At 40.0% G+C, this 15,542-nt stretch overlaps 1 protein-coding gene across 1 annotated transcript in view; it reads left to right on the plus strand.

Annotated features, from left to right (window-relative positions):
• WIF1 (WNT inhibitory factor 1) overlaps positions 1–15,310 on the plus strand; it is a 38,147-nt gene extending 22,837 nt beyond the window's left edge. Inside the window, exons 4-10 of the mRNA XM_074539782.1 lie at positions 1,287–1,427; positions 4,531–4,626; positions 6,212–6,307; positions 7,628–7,723; positions 11,459–11,554; positions 12,154–12,249; positions 14,468–15,310. Coding sequence (XP_074395883.1) covers positions 1,287–1,427; positions 4,531–4,626; positions 6,212–6,307; positions 7,628–7,723; positions 11,459–11,554; positions 12,154–12,249; positions 14,468–14,589 — 743 coding nt within the window. The 3' untranslated portion in view covers positions 14,590–15,310. The remainder of the gene's footprint in view (positions 1–1,286; positions 1,428–4,530; positions 4,627–6,211; positions 6,308–7,627; positions 7,724–11,458; positions 11,555–12,153; positions 12,250–14,467) is intronic.
• Positions 15,311–15,542: the final 232 nt, after the last annotated feature.

Raw genomic sequence — 15,542 nt, forward strand, 5'->3', positions numbered from 1 at the left:
ACACATCCTGATCCAAGCACTGATTTCCTGCACTTATGCTATGAGAAGGTTACTACAGTTTAAGAAATTTACAGCATTTAAAATGCATTTTTAAAATAGTAAACTGTGTTTCCTTCTTGCCACCTGGTTACATGGTTTTGGTCTTTGCAAAGGTTGGTGCAAAAGCCCTTTGACTATGTAATTACTTTAGAATGAGAACTGCAAGGCACCTTTTTATTTGTAGGACTTACCAGAGGCAGAATGAGTTTAAGCAATAAATTATTCTGCATTTTACCAAGGCACCAAATAACAAAATGACCAAATTATGGCTTGCAAAATTTTTATAACAAGCAATCTAAAACAAGCCAAGTGTAGGGCTTTTAGCTCTGTATTTTATTAGGAAATCTCAGATCAGCTTTAGAAGAAGGAATAAACAATTTCTATTAGTTGGATTTGACTTATCAGGCAGCTAAGAAGAGCCAATTTTGAAGAAAAGAGATAAAATAATTTCATCTGAAGATTATTTAAGATCTCTTGTGACAATCACAACAGAGAATTCCATAGTTCTGAGGTACTTGTCTTACTTCATCATTAAAATACTCCAGATTTACTGGCCTTAATTAGTTGCTTAAACTCTTTGTATTTCAAAAGTGTTTGAATACTTTTCCTGGAAAAGTAATGTCCAAACGTCACTATGCTTAACTAGTTCTGTCAGAGTGAGGTGTCTATGTCTTCTTTTTAAAACCTGCACCCATGATCATACGTATCAACTGCACCATTTGTCAGCACTTTATGGAGTAAGTTTTGGTTAGCTCAGTATCTCATTTAGGTAATAATTGCAATATCCAAACGAGAAAAACTAACCTAAAGTAAATTTTCCCCTAAATATATGTTTTTACAGAAGTCATCTGACAGTGCAGAAAATTTAGACTCAGAAGTGAACAGTTGAACTCAGAAAATTTAAAGTAGGCTTCCAGCATGTTTTGATATATCCTTAGATACCTCCACATGATTAATTTCCTCATCTGCAAGAAAAGTATGGTTATGTTAAAATCACTGTCTGTGCTATAGACTCTTGGGCTTATTTCAGCAAATGAACATAAGCTCTTCTCCTGTCCTGCTTTACTTCTAATCCTAGAGCCTCTGAATAAAGGGTTCTGTGTTATGTTGTTTCATCAATGGCATTCCTCCAAAGCTTAGATACATCTATAACTTGTTTTTTTTTTTAGTATTGCAATGTATGCTTTTGTATGTATGTGTATATGTGCACATAAATATAAGTGTTATTGGTATTATTATCCTTTTAGTTGTTCAGGTTGGATTTCCTTGCCTTGGAAAACAAGATGGGGTCGCTGCATTTGAAGTGAACGTGATCATAATGAATTCAGAAGGCAATATTATTCTCCAGACCCCTCAGAACGCCATCTTCTTTAAAACCTGTCAACAAGGTAACACTGAAGAAAACATGCTGGAATGCTGTTAGAACAGGTCTCCTAACTGTCTTATGTTTCATTTAGGATTAGAGCTAGAGAGGATGGAAATAAAGCAGTCACACAATGTGAAGCAATCATGGTGAATTCCAGGCTTTCTGGCTTTGTATGCTCTTAGTTATCATTTACTACGTGTTTACTGAGCCTTTTCTTACAGAACTCCCCCAGCACGCTGGGTTGGAGACATTTCTCCCTCCTGCTGTTCGCTGCTCATCACGTTAACATCAGTAGGATGTCAATTAAAGACGTTGATAGAGATGTATCATATGAAAATCCCCTACTAGCAAACACTTCAAGGTGCTTGGGGGAGAGCTAGTTCTGTGAAAGCAGGCTGAGGTTAACTTTTCCAGAAATGGCACATCATCTGGGGAGCTGACCTCCTGGGAACTATAGTGGGGACGCTGGGGACAATTAATGCTGTCAGTGCCTCAGTTCCAGCTTGGTGTCATTAGTTCCCTAAATCTCAAACTTACACATCCAAACTGAATAAAAAATCTTAAATCAGAAAATTTCTGCAAAACTTGGCTTTACCTTCTCTGTAGCTCAGGTGCAACCTCTTGGCTTTTGATACAGGGAAAAAGGTGGAAGCTGGTGTTCAGTACTTCCAGTTATCAAGCAGTAAACACACAGAAGACATGCTGATAGGAGAAAAGCCATGAAGTTTTTGCAGCTTTTGCTTGGAAAGGAGAGCACTTGTTCAATCAAGTAATCTATGAACCATAAGCACTATGTAATAAGACTTTCTGAATTAATTTGATACACCACAAACAACTATAATTATCACTTTAAGCTGAGGCTATGGAAATTGAAAAATCAGTGTCCAAGACAAGATAATTATCCCATATCATGTGCAATTGTATCAAATTAACTCATGACAGGGCTGATGTACAAAGAACATGATTTTTTCCTTCCCCTATTAAATCTTCATTCACGGTCCCACATTTTCTTCTCTGCACTACTTTCTCTGAGATAATTGGCTGTAGTGTGGCTTCAAAGAGTGAGCAGTGGAAGCCAGAGCTGTTTATTCTTTGAAACCTCACTATGCCCAAATAGCAAAGGTGCTTGTCCCCTTAGAAGCCTTGCTGCTGCCAATTAGCCCAGGGAAAGTGGAGGAGGGGGAGAAGAAATGGGCAGAGATACAGAAAGAAAAATGGAGGCTTTAAATGCACAAAAACAATCAGATCTCATGTATAAAGTTGTGTGTCTGGTGTAAATACAACATAAATCTTTTCCTCTCTTTTTATTTTCAGTTCAGCTCAAAGATACTGAACTTAAAAATTTTTGGAAATAACATTGGGGTATTCTGATAGGGAAAGCAGAGTTACAGGTCTGTAGTTTGGAAAATAGTGGCTTAAAGAGGAAGGGCTCCAAATTCAGTTTAGTCATAGCAGTCATCCAAGTTGTCATTTCTGTGTTATTATTTGTTGTTACCATTTTTATAAGAGCTGTAATATCCAACAATTTAGCAGTATTGCATCATATGACCTCTCAAGAAACCTGGGGTTGATTATTGTCCCAGTTCTTTGTTCATGGAGCCAGCTGAGAGACAGAAGGAAGATTTCCCAAACTTTAGAGACGTGCCAAGGAGGAGCTTTCTCACATAGTCTCTTCCAGCCCATACTGGAATAACTCCCATTCCTGCCCTGTGTCTAGTAAGGTGGAAACAGCAGTGTTTTAGGACAGATGCTGAGAAGGATAAGAATGTCTTTAGTTAGTGTTAGAGTAGGTGTGAGTTTCCTTCCTCTGAAAGATATCATACATGGTGAAGAGCTCCTGTCAGGGCCCTAGCCACTGTTTCCAGTTATTCTTGGCCATACAAAAAGGTCCCAGACGAGGAAGTGAGTGGAGCAAGGGAGCAATTTTGTGGATAAGAGAGGATTTGTTGTGGCTAAGAGGTGGTCACAAAGAAAAAGTATATGTTTTCCTATTTTTCTGCTTGAAATGGTATGCATTTAAGCATGCATTTTTGGTAATGAATAGCAGCTCTGCATTTGATTACAAAGAGAGAAGTATTTCCAGAAAAAGTCCTACAATACAGTGTTAGAACACAGTAGGACCAAAAATCCTTTACTACAATTACTATGGCTGCAAACAGCTTTACTTTTAAGGCATATAATTTTACTTTAGAGGTTTTGAACCTTCTCACTTGGAATGTCACACAACAGAGCATCAAGATGAGGAGGTTGTGCCTACCACTGATCCCTACTGATGTTGAGTTTTTCTAATGGGAATAAGCAGTGTCTGCTGCCTGCCTTATTCTCTGTGAGGGATCTGGGAAGGCATTTTTGTGCAATTGTTTTTCTACCCAGCAGCCCTTTTTGATGGTATTCCACAAGGCTTTATTTAGTTTGCCTTCTTGTTTGATGGACTCTGGTGTTTTGAGGATAGTGGTGGCACCCAGAAGTATCTCTCATCCTTGTACAATCCTGCCGGTGTTGCCAAATGCTTTTACGTATTTGATCAATAATTGAGATATGAATGAGAGCTGACGATGATGCAGAACTGTTGTGCAGGACTGCTTTCATCTTCCTTTCTGGCCTTCTTCCATTTAGCCTTGATGCTCACTCTTTCATGTGAACACAGATTTCATCACTGTCACCTCAGTGGTAACAGATGTGGTAATTAATGCAATGCAAGTTGCAGTGATGTCTACTTCAGGCTGCAGAAATCGAAACTGGTCCTGCACACTGAGGGTAGGTCTAACCAGACATGCAAGTTCTGCACTAAGCTGCCTGCTCACTTCCACACAGAAAATAAAGTATTGGATTGAGCAGAGCATCCACATTGCTCATGCACTTATCGAGCAATAGAGAGATGAAAATGCAGAGTCCACCAACAAGTGCAGCACCCATGGGAACATGTGATGGAACATCTATTGGTAGACTAAAAAAAAACTAATTTATCTTGAAGAAATCTTAGCTGAATTCCCATTTCTTCAGTGTTTGTCTGCCAGCAAAAATTTTGACTCTTATGTCAAAGAAATGTATTAATCCTACTGAGATCTAGATGGCAGCTGAAGTATATAACATTTTAATTAAGATTGTTGTTATATTTTATGAAGCGGAATGTCCAGGAGGATGCAGAAATGGAGGAGTTTGCAACGAAAGACATGTCTGTGAATGTCCTGATGGATTTTATGGGCCTCATTGTGAGAAAGGTAATTTAATAAAATATCTCAACTGTCTTCTTTACCACACTCTCAAGAAAACTGTATCTCCTGCACAGTATGCTCTCCTAAAATTAAGAATGGTCTTTTCTGAAGATTTTGTATATTTTGAGTTCAAATATGTAAGAGAATTGTTATTATCATCCATGGTCTAGTGGAAATACAAATTGCTTACCTGAAAAATATTTTCTCTTTCACAAATTACTTTTAACAAAAACTGACACAATAGTTAAGTGATCCCTAATCACAGGGAATCCATCTGGCAAGATTAAATAAAATTCTTCTGTTAATGAGGACTAGCTGTGAAACAAAACACAGTGCTTTAGTTGCTCTGCATTTGTTTATTTGCAGATAAGATCTTTGTAAGCAGGCTGAAAACAAAAATGGGAAGATGAAGGAAAGATTCTCTTTCTCTTCCATGAGTGGATAATAGCCCAAACCAACATTTCCAGGAGTGATGAACCAAGAAATTGGTGTGACTTAGCAAGGAAATTAGATCTTTTTCCTGTTGCTCCCTTCCTTTCCCCAGTGGCAGTCCCTCCCCAGGGCGACTGCAGACACCCATCCCTATGGGCAACCTACTCCAATGCAATCATTCATTCCCAGATACTCTGGCTACATCAAAAATATTAAACACAAAGGATCAAGGACTGTTCTCTGGCCTGGAGAGCAACTGGCGCAGCTTACATTCATATGTCTAATAAACTCTTACCTTCCAACAAACCCACTACAAACTCACTCCTGGGAGGAGCCTGTGGTCACTACTCATACCAAGACCATGGCCAGGAGGATTTGCTGGTCAGCTGGAACAAAGCCAAGCCACCAACAATTTCACAAGATGATTTCACAAGGCCATTTGGCCCCGTGCCTGGGCGCTGTTTAACTCATCAGCGTGGACCCAACCTCACTGTGTGTACCAATTGTGGGCAACCACAAAGTGAAGCATTGCCCCCTAACTTGCCTCCCTGAAGAGCCTTTTGAGGTGGCCACAAGGCAGAGAGGTCTTGGAAGAGCACAGGAGCTCCAGAGAAGATTCATTGGGAGCATGCAGGACAGTTTGGTTGTGCTGCAGTCTTACCTAGCCAAAATTAGGTAGCCATGCTTATGCTCAGGTCTGCAGGAGTGGGGAAGATTCATTGTAAAGCCTGCCTGGGAACCCCAGTGAGTTACTGACCCTTCTGAGATAGTCCTGCCTGCACAGCTGTGGAACCAGAATACAGCTGTAGAGAGCACTTGTCTGGGGGGATTTTAAATATCCAGAGAGTGTAAGTGTATGTGGGTACTTTGGTCTCCCCTGTCTGGTATTAAACTATACAAGAGGCAATTTCTGCTTACAAATGGAGTCAGATTTGAACTTCAATTAGCCTACAGTTTTTAGTAGCACTATACAGAAATTGCCAGATACAAACCATCAATATAATAGATTTAACCCCTTACCAGAGGCACTTTGTTTTGACTTAGAGCAATAAGCAGAAGTAGCTTAAGGAGTCAATGTGCATGTGTTTAAATGCCAGGAAGGTACTGACATTTGGACATTGCCACCAGCAATGCTTTTTCTGCTCTCCCCACCCCTCAGCACTGTGTGTTCCTCGCTGCATGAACGGCGGGCTCTGCATCACGCCCGGCCTCTGCATCTGCCCCCCGGGGTTCTACGGCATCAACTGCGACAAAGGTAAGCGCCCGCCGGAGCCCCGGCTCTGCGCAGCAGCCGCTCTTCACCCACCCATGCCAGGTTCCCTCTAGGAGGGCACTTCGGAAAGTCAGGCAAGCAATAAGTAAGTAAGCTTTAAAATTTAAATTCTTAAAATAGATGCTATTGCACAGGCCGGCAGCTGCTGGAAGAATGTAGGAAATTGTAGAGATCCATACACCCCAGCTCTGTGAAGGGTTGCTGGGATAATCCCTTCAGCTGATCCACTGAAAACTGATCTTACCACAAAAATCACTTCTATTTCTGGGGTGAGAAAAAAAACTACCAAAAAAAAAATCTCTATTTGAGCTCTATTTTCCTGTAGTAAAATTAATTTTACTAATTATTTAATACATTAATGTGCTGCATCTGAACACATGAAAAAAATATGCAAGCTATTCATTTTTCGTTGCTGCATTGGGACTCATGAAGGGTAAAAACCAACAATCAATTGTTCAGAACAGTAATTGGGAACAGTCTAAGCTACCATGTAGAAAGAACCAAGTACTTTCCTGCAGAAGTGTAACTGACCTGCCCATGTCATGCTCCATTTCTCATTGCAGGTCTGTATGAAGTAAAGACTGAATGCAAAAGGTCCTAGAGGCCTTTTCAGCAAAATAGTGGGAACCTTCCTATTACTTTATGCAAACTGTTGGTGTCAATGCCCTCACAAGTTCTATCTAGTCTTTGAACAGACTTTCACCGCATTTAGAAAATGCTTCAAATGTGCGCTTTAATTAAATGCTCCTGACGTCTTGAAGGACTAATGTGAATCCCAGCTGTTTGGTGAAAAGTCACATCTAACACAATGTAAGTTATTTGGCAGCTGAAAGTCAGAGCATTTGCATCTATGTCACCACACAGAAAAACTCACAGAGGTTTCTTTTCAGTCAAAGGATTACTTAAGAACTGTAGTGAAGTATCCTCTTGTAGAAGTAGCTTCCAGTCTTAGGCTGTGCTCCTTTTATCAGACACTGGCAGTTTCAATAGCAATAGTGCCTTAATCGTTCAATGAGCTTTATGTGTAAGGGTTGATAAAGATGTAGCTCAGTCTGACCTCAGAGAGCTCACTGCTGTATTGTTCACTTGTCTCATTCTATATTGCCTTGTGTGTGTGCCCATGTAAAGCATTATGTAGGAATAACTGCATTTCAGTCTTACTTTGTAAAGCAGATGAAAAGAGGTTAATCCTGCTTTTGCAACCTACTCAATGTTTATTTATGATGAACAGCAGGGAACATTAAGTCCAAGTTAGTTCTAGTTCATGTTAATTAATTAGTTAATTCTTTTTATTTGTTTCAGCAAACTGTACAACAACCTGTTTCAATGGAGGGACATGTTTCTATCTGGGAAAATGCATTTGTCCTTCAGGCTATGAGGGAGACCAATGTGAAATTAGTGAGTAGCATCTCTGTGTGCTTGCTTTCATTTACAGCTTCTTCTACTGTCATTGCCTGAATGGTAACATTTGAGTTACCTCTGCTGGGCGCAGAGCAAGGGTCTCACACAGCACTTTGGGACCCTCTGAGTCAGATGCCACATGCCTCCAAACGAGTCTCCTACTCAGAAGTTTGATTCATTGCTGGACCATCTCACCCTCTGCCCTGTTCTGTTTTCACTAGTAACCAGGCTTGGTAACAATACTCAAGCTGTAAGTATGCAAGCAATGCCCTGTGGCAGACGTGCTGCCATGCCAGGCCTGTGGGGTGCATCTATTTTCAAATATTATGGAAAATCACACCTGGGCACAGCAGATAAAGTTTGAGCTGTCACCTCTGAAGGGGCTACTATAATTTGGGAATGAAAAGATTTCGGACAAAAGGAGAACTAAACTGTAAGAGCTGACAGCTTTCATGTAACATGCAAAGTTACATTCACAAGGTAATTGAGGATGTAGAACCAGACCTCATTTTCTCTGGACTTACAACTTCTAACAGGACACTGTGCAGGAAAGCTTTCCCTGCTGTAAATAATCCCACTAATATTTCCCAGCACCTTCACAGGAGCATGGAGAGCAGTATTTCACCTAGGATATGTAAATGCTGATTTTTAAATATACATCAGTAGAAACAAGCTCTTCTCACAATTAGGAAATTTTTATCACTTTGGAAACACATGAAAATAAACCCTTAACTTGCTATCAGCCAATACACAACAACAAGTGAATTACTATGCAAAGGAAGTACACAGGTACACTAAGACCTACATTTTGCTCACTCTTTATGAGCAGATTAACAGTAGGTGTACGTAGATGTTTCACCATGTTTCTATGCATTACAAGGCATTTTGCAACTCCTTTTTACAGCATTAAAAATTCAGGGAAAAAGAAGCAGCAAAGCTTTATTGTTTTTAAGTAAATGAAGATTGCCCACTCATATAAATTCAGATCATATACCACAAGAACAACAGTGTGGGTTTTCACTGGATTTACCTTTGCTTATATCAAGTTCAAATTTGACTATTTGGCAGAACCCCATTTCTTTCTTCAGTCCCTAAAATGTCAATGTTGTTGACATTTTTTAGATGAAAATTAAAGTTTGATTCAGAGAGAAACATGCATTTTATATTTGGTGGTGGTTTTTTTGAGGAGAATTCTTAGAACTCTTACTGCAGCATGTATAATTAAGGGCAGTCCATTTAATTGACCTGTCTGAGGAACTGAAGCTTGTATTTGTCTACTGCTGCTTGGGATAATGCAACTGTTTTGATTTCCTGGAAAGGTTTACCTGTGAAACTCAAATTAAATTACTTAAAATACAGGCAGTAAACTAGCTTCTGTACAAAAGAAAAAAGAGCAAATTCAGATCGTGGTAAACTGGGAAAATGTCAATGAGAGCAAGAAAAGCAATGCACTTACTCTGGCTCTTGTAAAGCCAGGACTACAATTGTTAGACTGTGATTGACAGCTGTCATCACCCCTGGGCACTGCATCAGCTCAGCAGTGGAAGATTGCAAGAAATCTAGACAAGGCTTAGAAACACCAGAGCAGAAACACAACTCGGTCAATTTTCTTAGATCCAGGGCCAGCTACATTTAATCATGGGATTCTTAAAATAATGAGGGGGAAAAAACCTTTCAACAGGCAGAAAGCCATCTTCTGAAAATTGCAAGGTTTTGTTGTTTTGTTGGGTTTTTTTAGAATTGGGTATAGGTTTTCAGTGCTTGTGTAATAATTGAATCCCTCTGTAAGACTCCTGGGAAGTGTACTGAACCCAGTCTACAAAACTAACAAGCATTCAAAGTCTTCCAGGTTTTTTCCTAATTAGTGTTTCACTTTGAATCCAGAGTTTTGTTTTGCTTTGGATTCCTCTCCTACTTGTCACCAGCTGTTTTGTTGCTTTTTCCATTTCTAAGTCAATAACAGAGAGAGTTACTACTTTTTCCTTCATTCTGTGACAATCCTAGTCCGAAGTTAATTGAGCTGCACTGAGCCAAATGCTTGCCTGTTGCAACTTGGTGGAAGTTGATGTCACATCTCTTGGCCCATATCCTTCAGATTTGCTTAAAGAACTAGGAAAGTTCATTGATTTCTTTAGCATTGCTCTTTCCAATTGTTAATTACTTGGGATGCAATTGTTTGTAAATTGGAATGCCTAAAGCTTCCTTCCCCAAAGGCTCCTGCAGAGGAATTGTGCTTTTACAGAAAGTCTCCTCAGCACAGTTTGTTCCATCAGCTACTTATGAAAATTCCTTCAGAGTTATTAAAATAATTATGTAGAATAGGAATGAGTGTTTCCTTTATATTGACAATATACATGTGTATCACAAAGGTCTGTAGGGGTTGAGGGCTAAGCAGGTGCTGCCTGTGATGTTGAGCTCCCAAGAGGACAGTCTGTGATCATGAAATGAGGTTTTTGGCACAGCAAGATAGTGTTGATGCTTAAATTATGATGTGCAGTTCTCAGTTAATACCTTTCTTAAAAAAAAAAAAAAAAAAAAAAAAAGAAAATAAGAGAAAGGGAGAGGAGAAGGGGGAAAGGGAAGGAAAGGAATTAGTTCGCTGCCCCAGGTTCCAGTTTTTATTTCCTTACAGATACAGGTAAATATTAGTGTTAAATCTAGAAAGGGTGCATTTGTTTTCTCTTTTCTGAATGAGGAAGGAAGTCTAGTGGCATTAGAAAAGATAAAAAATGGTTTTGGACCACAATGAGAAAATCTGCATTGGTACATGTGGGCATCAAGGTTGCAGAAAAGTGAGGATGCAGTTCTTGGTGGCTCAAGAGTGCTCAGGAAGTGACAGTGAACCTCCCTCAGCCTGGAGTGTCTGACTTCATGGGCACTGTTCTTCCCTTCTTAGAGAGAAGATTTAATTAGTTCAGAAATGCAGACAAATTCTAACAAGGCAGTCTGATGGTGGGACATTGAATGTTAAGTTTGAGGAAGGTCCCTGGTGTGCCCAGCATGAAAGAAAGAAATTGAGTGTGGTTCTTCACCAGGAGGGCCTCCTCAGTCCCAGACAATCAGGGCCAAACAAGACTTCCTACAGCAACAACACCTGACCCAGCCTATGCCTTTGGCAAAGGCTGTTTGTGAAGGAAAGTAATTTCCAGACCAAGAGCCTGGAAAAATGTCTGCCAGTTCGGATTACTGTTAGCAAAGTTGCTCTGTTCTTTGCAAACAGGAAAGAAGGGCATGTATTTGTAATGAGCTCTTAGTTTCTGAGCTGCCATGTGGAACATTCCTCGCTGCACCATCCACAGCATCATGGTGTTCCCAGCCTGTGCTACAAGCTGAAGGGCCCAGCCAATGTATTTACTGTCTGCAAGCCATACCTGTCATTTCCTGAGTCTCCTACTGCTCTCAGATGGCACTAGATTTTTTTTTCTGCTGGGGCCCCTCGGGTTTGGATCCCACTCTTTGGAACTGCATGGTCTGGGCAGAGCTGCCTCCCCTGTAAAAGGTGGAGAGAGCAGGAGCCAGTACTGACCAAGGTCACACAGGCTCTGGCCATGCCAAATTGTTGTCATATTCTCAAAGGAGAAGAACACTTTTAAGTTGGAAGCACAGACTTGCAGCAGAGTCTTTCCTGATGGATCCACAGTGCACACTTCAGGTACAGGCAAGCTTGTCTGACACTTGTCTCCAGTGGGCACAGGGGACTAAGACCATTGTTTCCACCTTTTCAATTTCTAGGTAAATGCCATCAACCCTGTCGAAATGGAGGCAAATGTACTGGTAAGAACAAATGCAAGTGCTCCAAAGGCTACCAGGGAGACCTGTGTTCAAAGCGTGAGTACCAAAGCCACTCCCTCAGTCCCCGTGGGAACATCGAGCTCGCTGTGCAGTATCTGTTTTACACAACGTCACTGCTAATTGTTTGTTATCAAAGTAATTCAAGTTATTTTACTTTCTGGACGTACATCATACACCAGACTTAAGGAAATTATGAAACCAGAAACATTTTTTAACAGAAGTGTCCTCACAGGCCCTTCTGTACTCTTGAGTTTCTATAAAGCAGCAGTGTGTCAGCTCAGCAATGGCAGTTTAGTGAGAGAAATGCCTAATGAAATGTCAATAATTTGCCATGTAAATATCCACTCTAAGTGGAGTGCTGGGGACTTCTCTCCTCTGGCTGGTTCTGATGGATGCTCATCTCTGCTGTTCAACCTGATTCTCTTGCCAGGGGCTGAGCTAGACGTTGCCAGTAAAGAATGGGTGTGGACTGTTTCAGGGCTTTGGCTGCAGTCAGTGCAAAGGCACAGATTTACTTTGAGAGCCACAGCCTGTGCCAGGACCAGCTCATCATGTGAAACAGCAGGGAGAGCAAATGTGTGACTGTCTGTGGATGAAATGTCATGAGAACAAGTGTGTGTGTTCACTTTCTGCAGCTGTCTGCGAACCCAGTTGTGGCCTGTACGGCACCTGTGTGGAGCCCAACAAATGCCAGTGCAAGGAAGGCTGGCACGGGAGACACTGCAATAAAAGTAAGTGAGAAACAAACCCTGAGAGCTGGATCTGTGTTACACACCCAGTGCTATAAAGAACTGACTGCCTCAAGAGCCTTTCCAGCATCATTAATGATACCACACTCCTTTTTCTCTGACCTTTAATCCAAGCAATAAAACAAAGGCTTTCAATACTCCATAATTTCACCTACTTAAAAAAATTTCATAATAATTTGAAAGTGTTTTATCATGACCATTTTGTATTAGAAATTCCAGAATCTGGTATCAATCAGAGGAGGACTTGCATGTCCTCCCACCATAGCATGGAAGGGATCCAGTTTTTTCAATACTCCTCAGTAATGTCAGCTAGCTTTGAAATGCTGGGTAGGTATTTTTAAAAATAAAATTCTGTCAGGTTTTAAAACTGCTTGAAACTTAGAAAAAATGTCATGTCCTTTAGAAATTTTGGGGAAAACTTGAAGAATTATGCAAGATCTGTTCTTAGCAACTTTACATTTTAATTCTCCTCTTCCCACCCATGTTCCACAGCATACAAAATGCATTGCCCCAAAGCAAAGTTAAAGTTCTCGAAATAAATTTCTGTTGTGCTTTTTGGTCCATTTACCATCTATTGTAGTAACTGATCATTTCACTGGGCTTAAAATGGTACTGTATAATTATTTGAAATACAATAGGATATATCCAGTAAGAACTTCAGATTTAATTTTATGTTTCATGTGCAACAATACTTAAACAGCAGTGATCTTTATATACTCCCAAAAAATACTTATGTATATCACTGTTGGCTACCAATTCACTTGTTGCGTTTTATGTGTCAATAATAAAAAAGTTTGCAGCTGCAAAACCAATCAGCCATAAGGAATGTGAACCTTACGTTGCAGCATCAACTGAATGTTTACTTTTATTAAAACCTGTTGATACATATGATTTTTGTCACATCAAAATGTATAGAATAAATACAGTGTTTTCATTGAAAACTGAGTATTATACAACTAAGATGGATTTTGCTGTGAAAATTCAGTTTGCTGTGAAAATTGGGAGTCTGCTTTTCTGTTTTTACCTAGTGGATTTGTGTTTAAGTATTCATGCTACCCTCTGAAGGAGAAATACCGTTAATACAAGTTATGGTTAGAAAAAAGATATAAAGAAATGAAGCACTACGAACTACAGTTTGTAACTTTGGTATGAACTTTTTCTTCCTGTCGTACTCTTCCTATAAAGAACTCAGATAGCACATGAAAACAAATACATACTTTAGGTGACCATCACCAAAGAAGTAATTACTTGTACAACAAAACTAAAGCTCACACCTGCCTTGTGATAAGAAGTCAATAGTCTCACATTATTGTAAACTCCAAGGTTTTGCATCCTTCATTACTTAGAGTTTGGATACAGTCCTGTTTTGTTTAGTACTGCAAAACTCTTTGTATTCAGCAAAGAACCTGTGAAATGGACATTTGGCAAAATTCATCCCCATTTTAAGTGTCCATTAATGTGCATGAACTGCAGTTCCCTCTCTTCAACTGGAACCAAACCTCACTGGGTCTTGAGAGGAGACTTAGAGTTAACTTGAGAGACTTGCTTCATATTCCATAAAATGAATGGCTCTTTGGTAAAGCTGTTTTCTTAAAAAAAGAAGTGGCTAAAAAATTTAACAGAGGACTCCGTTTTTCAAAGTAATTTCCATGAGCTTTCAGTAATCAGATGAGTAAATGAACCTATAAAGAATTACAACATAATACTTTGAATTCCATTTTTATTGTTCGCTTTCATTTTCCACAACAAAGCAGCTCTACTAAGCCTGTTTCAGATGGCTTTTTTTTTCCCCCAGGTGTTTATGATCACTGGTGTTCTTTCTCTTTGCACTCAGCTATAAACCAAAGCCCAGCTCAGGTAGATGGTGCAGATTCTCCCCAGGGGGTTGCTTACGCCCCACTCTAGAGCTGGCAGAACACCATGAGTGTAACCCACCTGGCATGGGGGTTACAGATGTGAACCCCAGGCTGAGTAACAGCCTGGCTGTGCTGGGATCCCTTGGCTCCCTGGCCAGGCCAAGCATCCGTCTGTCTGGCAGGACTCTGTTTGTCCTGAGGGGTAACAGACGTGTGAGCACTTTTGTAAGGCAAAGCAAAATCCTTTGTTCAAATGGGTAAGACAGTTTCCACTTGAAATATTAGCTGTGGATCACGAGCCCACTTCTGTGGATTCTTTTTTCTTGAACTGGATAATTTTCCAGGGTACGGAGCCAGCGGTCTGAGTGCCCTGAGGCCAGCAGGCAGCAAGCACAGGCAGCACACGCCTTCGCCAAAAAGGGCCGAGGAGAAGCATGTCCCACCCGAATCCAATTATATCTGGTGAGCTCCAACATCTGAAATGGTTCGTGTTACACAAAGTTCACAGCCTTCATTAACCTCTCATGGATTGAATGTTAAAATGCTCTTCATTACAGTTAAGACTACCGGCTGGAATTTTATTAGCTTCATTATAAACCACTGAGCTGACACTTACTATTCCTTTTAAGTTTTATAAATACTTCTGTAGCATGATTATATAGGCTTCTTCTCTCAGTGCTTTGGATGGTGTTTTGTACTACACTTCAGTTACAGCTAAACTTCCCCTTTTTTTGGTTATATAGCAAATATTATCCAAAAATTAAGTAACAATATTCAAGGAGAAAATCCTGTAGATGCTAACCGTGAATTATTTCAATGACTACAGATGCAATTTGCCTAAGACAAAAGAAAGGTGCATTTTGCAAATTTTTACAAATTGTGTATTTAGACTTTTCCCTAAGAAAAACAAATACATAAATAAATAAGTTGCCTAATTTAAAAACTGAATAACTCAATTCAATGTTATTTTTGGCTTTACAGTTTTGTGTATTAAAAAGAAACTGCAGTGGTTCCATTTAACTGACATAATGTATTGTAAACAAAGTAGAGCTATAATGTAAGAAGTTTCTGCATCAGCTTGAAGCAATATAATATATTGTAAACAGAACAGCTCTTATGTAATAAACTTTTTATACTGATTGTTATGTATAAAATAAAGACGCTGCTTTAGTTTTTTGAGTACTGCTCTGTGTGGCCTCCTGCGGTCTCATCAGTGCTGGGTTGGGACAATGGCTTTTCTAGGACACCCTCATAAAACAGTGGCACTGTTGGGGTGCTATCCCTCTGTCTGCTTTTAGCCCCACAGATCTTCAAAATACTTCAGAAGAACAACTTCTTGTGCCTTGGCCAAGGAGGGGAGAACATACAAGGCTGTGTGTTTCACTCCCTATTCTTGTCCTCCTTGTACCACGTCCTCCT

Source organism: Zonotrichia albicollis, chromosome 4 (genome assembly GCF_047830755.1).
Source record: "Zonotrichia albicollis isolate bZonAlb1 chromosome 4, bZonAlb1.hap1, whole genome shotgun sequence".
Classification (NCBI taxonomy): domain Eukaryota; kingdom Metazoa; phylum Chordata; class Aves; order Passeriformes; family Passerellidae; genus Zonotrichia; species Zonotrichia albicollis.